This window comes from Sinocyclocheilus grahami, unplaced genomic scaffold (genome assembly GCF_001515645.1).
Source record: "Sinocyclocheilus grahami isolate Dianchi unplaced genomic scaffold, SAMN03320097.WGS_v1.1 scaffold232.1, whole genome shotgun sequence".
NCBI lineage: Eukaryota > Metazoa > Chordata > Actinopteri > Cypriniformes > Cyprinidae > Sinocyclocheilus > Sinocyclocheilus grahami.
Window position 1 is genome coordinate 960,779 of NW_015505411.1, and position 8,173 is coordinate 968,951.

The following is an 8,173-nucleotide window of genomic DNA, read 5'->3' on the forward strand; positions in this document are numbered from 1 at the left end:
AACAAAGAGCAGTTTCTGTTCTTTACACCATGACAATAACCATTCATTTAAAGCAAAAAGTCTACTGAACCTTTCGTGTCCTCGTCGATACGTGGGATGTGCTGCGCACCGTCTCGATCAGGCTCCTGAAGTCCATCTTCAGTGTCTCTGTATGCCGCAGCTTGGTATCGTTAACCCCGGCACGACCGCTCCAGGGCTCTCGTCGCCCTTCAGGATCGCGGGTATCTGCGCAGAAACCCTAACCCTAACACGAGCACCAGGGAAACAGTGGGTGTGCACTTTACCTTCAGCTATCGTAGCACGGACGTGCCGGACGATGGAGTCTCCGACGATCACATCGTCGCGTTCCGTCTCGCGGAGGGGAGCGAAGCGGTTCTGGGTGGAGATCTACACATGGAGTAGAGGTGGTGGGAGAGTTAACAGCGCTGTATACTTACCCCGGACTTGTGAGCGTCAGCCCGGGATGTTTCCAGCGCGGCTCTCCGCTCTATCAGCTGGGCCTGCCTGTCCACCAGGTCGCGGATCTGCTTCTCTACGGCCTCCAGCTCGAGCTGCATTCGGTGTCCTCACCTGCACTCAAAGGTAGACACACATCTGCCATTAAAGCAAGTAACAGTGAGTAAAACAATGGTAATGTGTGTGAATAGAGTATTAGCAATGTAAGCGAGATTAGCGGCAACCACGCTGGCGATGCTAACGGGCTATAAGCTAATAACAGTGAACTACGCGCTTACTGAGACAAAATGCTCACTCAAGCATGAGTCTCGCTCTTCTCCACTCGCGGTCCGCCTCCGCTGGAGACAGCCCTGCTCTCCCGTTTCTCCTCTCTCAGCGAGCAGCTTTATCCTACAAAGTAGATTGGAGCAGATGCTGCTACTGACAGCTTCAAATTTGTATGTGTGTCACTAGGGCTGCGCTCACAGACGGGCCGCTTTTACCACAAAAGCAGTCTGCCCCCGTTCATTCGCGGAAGGCGGCCCCGCCTCCCTGCACTCATGTTACTCTCCACCCAGCTACCTCGGATGAAGCAACGACGAGCTCGCGGGTTGAATGATCAGACTTAAGCAATCCTCTACACACATCATGCGTGCTTAATCTGCCGGTATGTGTTACACATGAGGATTGGTGCACCTCACGTCTAGCAGTATGTCGAGCCTGTCAGTTCTTCCTGCCAGTCCTGAAAGGGCGCCATGTGCTAATCCGATCTGACAACATGCGGTTGTGTCCTACATCTGAGATCGGCTCGATTTGAGAACAGGGAAAACATTTAACCAGATAAAAAAAAAACACTGGATGGATTTTTGTCATTATAGTGTGGTTGTGTACATACACTGTGACAACATGCGGTTGTGTCCTACATCTGAGATCGGCTCGATTTGAGAACAGGGAAAACATTTAACCAGATTAAAAAAAACACTGGATGGATTTTTGTCATTATAGTGTGGTTGTGTACATACACTGTCAACATACATTTCAGTTCAAACAACTTGTAAAAGTGCATGTAGCATCCTATGACCCCTTTAAGATATACTGATGTTAACATCTCGCTGGACGAACAGTTGATAAAGTGTAACTATCAAATTTGGAATCAGTTCAATCAGGTTGATTTTGAATCTTCAGATTCGATTCCCCTCTCAAAACCTAAGAGTTAATTTCCCTACACTGCATTATACATCTTAAATATATTGCAAGAGTCCAAATACTTTTAGGGGTGATTATATAAAGTCAAAAAAATTACTGGACTATAAACCTTAAATTAATTGGTTATGTATCCAAAAATGTAGGATAAACAGATATGTGTCAGATTTCACTCCTATAGAAGTACTTTTAAAAGAAGTACAGTTTTAAAATTGGTCTGTTTTTGTTAGTCAAAGGCCAAAGGTACTGTATAGTAGTCAAACTCTACTATAATTTGACACAAATTCATCTGTCAATTAAAAATGAATCAGTTATAGACACCAATATGGTTGGTTGCATTACGCTCTCATCCTTGAAAATTATACAAACTATACAAATTAAGAGAAAATATGACCCTGATTACAGTGGATACACTTTCACTTATATTGAGGATAAACATTTGATGTTTTGTATGGCACCTGCCAAAACAATTAAATATTGAAATGTAGACATTAAAATTAATTTTAAGAACATTTGTGATTATTTTGTTGACATTAATTTATTAAGTATCAATGTAGTGTCCGTAATTGAATGGACAACTATTTTTTACAGCATTCATTAATCTAGGTTAGTGTTACTGTTTACACAGCCTATAGGGTTCTATTGTTCATTATTAATTCATGTTTGTTCATAATATATGAATTAATGTTAAATTAGGCAACGTCAAATGTAAAAATAAATAAAAAATATGATCTACTGGCATGTTTATGAATTGTGCTCACCAAGACCATAAAATAAGCCATTATGGCACAGTTTATTAAGGTTGTCACTAAAATCCTGTAGCAAAAACCTATTGAGAAGCACCGACTTAGGCCATGTTTTGGTTGTATTCTCTTCTAGGTGCATATGACCCTGACGTGTCTAAGGACAACCTAGATTGGAAATTTGGATTTGTTTCAGGTGGGTTGAAATTAGTGGACAGAGAGATCATCATTCCTAACGACGGCATTTACTTCGTCTACAGCCAGGTGTCTTTCCACATCAGCTGCAAGAATGACATACCTGAGGACCACAAAGTTGTGCATATGAGCCACGCAGTGTTCCACTACTCTGAGTCCTTCGGCAGCTACAAGCCGCTTTTAAGCGCAATCCGCTCCGTCAGTGTGCATGCGTCTAACCCTGAAGATATGTTATACAACACCATTTACCTCGGTGCGGCCTTCAACCTGCAAGCTGGAGACAAACTGCACACCAAAACCACCACAGAACTCCTGCCCAACGTCGAAAACGATATCACAAAGACCTTGTTTGGGGTGTTTGCTTTATGATATGCACTCTAAAAATGCGTAAAAATAGGACACAATCCACTGTATGAAGGAACTTTCAGTTTTAATTTTTTTACAGGTGTTTACCTGTATTTTGCACTGCATTGCGTTGTGTTTTAGACTTGTACGTAAAATTAATGGATAATGTCCATTATAAATGGATAATTCACTAATGACACAACTCTATTTTATTGTGGCAGTGGACACAATTAAAATAGTCTTAATACTTTGGTTCCTGTTAGCGCTTACTTTTCAGAAACTTCCTGTTTGATTTCTTTGCATGGTATGTCTCTGTATTTTTTCTGTTTAAGCAATATTTGTATAGTTCACTCACTGACTCTGCTCTTCCACTGTGTTTCTTGTTTAAAGCCTGTTTCATATATTCAACTGCAGGACTGTCTTGGTGTGGTGGCGTCAGATATTGTTTGAATAAAGCAACAAATGAGTGAATCAAAAACATCAAAGAATGATTTAGACACATTAAGATGATACACAGGAACTGCAGCAGCACTTAGTCATAATTTCTGTTGCTTAAGTTCAAATGACACAATATTCAAGAAACAGAACTAAATGGATTATGATGTAGTTCAGAGTGTTTTTTGATAATAATTAAAAAATCAACTCCGCAAACACTGAACAAAAATAAATCATGTGAGCTGAATCAAGTTAACATTTAAAACCTGTATTTTAAAAAAGTATTATTGTAAGAATGCACACTGCCTCATTTTTTCCCTGTCCTTCCCTTTTCTGTTTTAACACTAATCATCATCACCCCACTTTAAACCCACAAATGCGGTAAAGTTGTGCACATGCATGCTTTGACATTGTCGGCCTCGAGATGTTGTGTCAAATAAATCCGTGCTGCATCTGAGTGCTGGCTATGATTGATAGTCAGAGGCCACAAAACCCTTTCTGCTGCCAAATGATAGTCACAAATATAGTTTTTGTTAGTTTATTTTTGTTTATTATTATTATTTAACATTTTAATGGTAGAAGACAGCTGGAGATACGACGGAAATTAATCAACTTTAATTACACTTTAGCTAGTTAAACTTTACTTATTGTATTTAGTTATATTTATTGTGTAAAAAGTCATGAAAGAAGCTAAACACAAGAAAACAGGAGCACATTCAGTAGCTCTTGTGAATCCACATCTCTCATCTTTACATATTCTTCATTAGCGCAGTGTCATTTTCACCTGAAACCACAGCACCCTCACACACAGAAATACACACAGATGCTTCCTTAGAACTGATCAATCTATTTATATCAGTCACGCACATGTCCTCACAATGAAGTTGTACCACCCCTATATAACTCCTTTTATAATAGCTAATTAATTCTGTCTGGCTGTTACTCATTCCCATTAAACAAACTAATCTTAAGTAATTCTTACACACTCATTGTATTCCCTTTATATTACACATGGGAAAATCTTACTATATTGATTATACTTTAATATTTAAGTTATGAGTAAATATAGAATCCATGCACATTTTGAAAATTTTTATGAACAAAAAGACGTAGGCATAGGAGAAGATTCATAAATTTGATAATGTAACCATTATCATGATTTAAAGTTTTCATTTGTATCCACTAGTCAAAACAATTTGATTTTATTTAGCTGAAGTACTGTATGTACAACAAAACCAACTTAATGGTTTGATGAAAACAAACACACAATAGTGACAGAGACAGAAAAACATCTTCCTTGTTCCTCTATTCTTGTTGACACTCATTTCAACCCTCACCCAATAGTTCATTTAACAGCAGGGTTTGTATTTTATTTTATTTACATGACATTGATTATGACTTTTTTTTTAGTTTGCCAGAAAACAGAACATTACTGTATAAGACTTTTAGCAGAATGCTTTTGCTTCAAACATGTTACATAAAACACATGGCTGTTTAAATAAGTCACTCAAAAATGCTCAATTACAGATTCAATATATTCTGCATACAGTTACTTATAGACAAGAATTCTTTTTCATGCTTCAGTGGTTACCACTTTGAATCAGGCAGCTTTTTGTACATGTATATTCTCAAAATGCAAAGATAATAAGCTCCATTGCTAGTCTAAACACTGTGAATATGAATTCTGAGGTTTAAAATGAACACATCCTGTTTTCAAGAAGTTTCAGCATGGGTGTTGACATGCTCAGGGAGCTATACTGGGTCATTCTGTGCATGAGCTGCAGCTGGTGTAGATGTGGTTTTAACATAGACTACATCAGAACATGCCACTTTATCCTGGAGAAAGAGCAAAGAGATTGTGCGTACACCTAAATTGCACACAGCATTGCATGTAAACATACAGTATATATCATACAATATCTCAGCCGGTTATACTTAAGGTAAACTTATTTAACAACATCTATCAATATGTCACCATATTTTAAAAATGCTTGTATGTATAATTTCTCCAACATTAATTTACACAATGAAACTTTTTTTAAATGAATCAGTAACAAGTAACAAACAAGGTTTTTTAAATATACGATGAATACTAAAATCAAAATGGGATTTAAAATGGTGTTCATTGCGTGTTATAAATAAGCATACTCATAAAAGTTATAACCACAAAGAAGTACGTTTTATAATGTATTATAAATGTTGTTATGATTATTTATGAGATGAAACAACATATTATACTTTTTAAAAAATATATACAGGTGCATCTCAGTAAATTAGAATGTCATGGAAAAGTTCATTTATTTCAGTAATTCAACTCAAATTGTGAAACTCGTGTATTAATTAAATTCAATGCACACAGACTGAAGTAGTTTAAGTTTTTGGTTCTTTTAATTGTGATGATTTTGGCTCTTGGTGCTTATGGCAGTGTGGACAGGTGACAAATCCTGCTGGAAAATGAAATCAGCATCTTCAAAAAGCTGGTCAGCAGAAGGAAGCAAAATGTCTTGGTAACCGGGTGCAGTGACGTTGGTTTACAAAAAACACAATGGACCAACACCAGCAGATGACATTGCACCCCAAATCATCACAGACTGTGGAAACTTAACACTGGACTTCAAGCAACTTGGGCTATGAGCTTCTCCACCCTTCCTCCAGACTCTAGGACCTTGGTTTCCAAATGAAATACAAAACTTGTTCTCATCTGAAAAGAGGACTTTGGACCACTGGGCAACCGTCCAGTTCTTCTTCTCCTTAGCCCAGGTAAGACGCCTCTGACGTTGTCTGTGGTTCAGGAGTGGCTTAACAAGAGGAATACGACAACTGTAGCCAAATCCCATGACACGTCTCAAACCTAAAGGTTACAAAAGATTTGTGTCAATTGCAAGTGAAGTTGCAGGTATCGGAGAGTGCAAGTGGCGATTGCAAGTGACATTGTAATTTAGTTTATTTTTTCTTGTCTTCACCACCTGGCTACTGTTGTAAAATGTTGAGAGATTCAAACAAAAAGTAATAAAAAATAGAACAAAATAAAAAATAAAGCCTGCAAGTGACGTCGCTAGCGGAAGCACAAGTGTCTGAGAAAGCAAGTCTGAGAGTGCAAGTGCAAGGCTGCAGCCAGACCCTTCTTGCATTTCTCCCGGAAGAATGCGCCCGCGCATGCATCGACCAGAGTGAGATCGAGATCGCGCCCATCAACGTGCTTCATCCGGCGGCAGCGCTGCACGGGACTTGCTCGGGAAGAATGTCTCCAATCCAAAGAAGTGTGTTTTTGGTTGTAAGGGAAAGATAACTTTGTTCAGCTTCCCAAAGAACCCAGCGTTATGTAAACAGTGGATACAGTTTGTTTTTCTGGGGCAGCAACGAAGTTTCACAAGTGTGTTTGTTGAGGAATGTTTTATAAACAAGGCCCAGTTCGACGCTGGATTTGCACATCGTTTGATACTGAAAGATGGAGCGGTCCCAGCTATAAAAGATCCCCTTCATGATTCAGAACTGCAGACGGTAAGTGAAACGCATCAAATGTCTGTTTTGTTGGCATTCGGCGCCCAAGTGCTCATCACTCTTTAGCTCCGCCCACAGCGCGCTTCCAGGAGCTCGGCTTTTCCGGAGAGAATCCTAAAGCTGTATCTTTCTTTTATAAATATGATAAAACTAAAGACTTTTTGGAGATATGAAGGATGCAGTACTACTCTATAGGTACTCAAGATTAATATGAGATTGGGTGAAATTGTGTGTTATGCCCCCTTTAAGACATCACACAGAGAACGTACTACTAGTAGGCCTATCTGTAATGTTCACTCTGTACCCTGGAATCATAAAGGAATATTTTTTCCCCACAGGACCAGGTTGAGAAGATGCAGAGAACAACCACGCAGAAAATCCAGGAGAAGCAGAAAATGATAGAGGAGCTGTGGTTGTGAGAACGCTGAAGGTGATATGATCATTTTCTTTTCATTTAAGAAAACTCATTTAAGTGCACTATAGTTCAAAAGTTTGGGGTCAGTAAGATGTTTTTAAAGAAATTAATATTTTTATTCAACAAAGATGCATTCAATTAAACAAGTGGCTGTACATTTATAACGCTACAAAATATTTTTTGCATTCTTTTCAAATAAAAAAAATCCTGAAAAAATATAGGCTATCACGTTTTCACAAAAATATTAAACAGCACTACTGTTTTCAACGTTGATAATAATAAGAAATGTTTCTTGAGCACCATGGTTGACTTCTGAAGGATCATGTGACACTGGTGACTGATGAACACTGATGTGATACAGTAGCCTAATGGCTGCTGAAAATTCAGCTTTGCCAAAACAGGATTAGATTACACTTTTAAACATATTAAAATAGGAAATAGTCATTTTAAATTATATAAATTTTCCACAGACGTACTGACCCGAAACTTCTGAACATTATGTATTTTGTCTAGTCATATGTGTTTGTTGGAGAATTAAAGGCGTCAGAAATGAAAATTCACCCTTTACACTTTACCTTGTGTCATTCTAAACTCTAAAGGAAGATATTTTATATAATTTGCTGGTTGCTCTTTTCCATGCAATTAAAATGAATGATGACACAAGATCATTATGAAAGCAGTTCTAAAGTCATATGATAGCTTAGTAGGAGCAGACCAAAATCTAAGTTTGGCTGATCCAGTTTTAACTGCACTCACAGCACTCTGCTCAGACAACAGTGGAGCACAATGAGAAGATCTTCACTGAGCTCATCCTCTTTAAGAAAAGACAGCATGAGGTGACACAGCTGATCAGAGACCAGGAGAGGACTGAAGTGAGTCGAGCTGAAGGACTCCTGGAGCA

General features: G+C 38.4%; 1 protein-coding gene across 2 annotated transcripts in view; it reads left to right on the forward strand.

Moving 5' to 3' along the window:
* LOC107597453 (tumor necrosis factor-like) overlaps positions 1-3,402 on the forward strand; it is a 21,295-nt gene extending 17,893 nt beyond the window's left edge. For both annotated transcript variants that reach the window (XM_016288518.1, XM_016288517.1), the window contains exon 7: positions 2,518-3,402. In XM_016288518.1, the coding sequence (XP_016144004.1) occupies positions 2,518-2,945 (428 nt within the window). In that variant the 3' untranslated portion in view covers positions 2,946-3,402. The remainder of the gene's footprint in view (positions 1-2,517) is intronic.
* Positions 3,403-8,173: the final 4,771 nt, after the last annotated feature.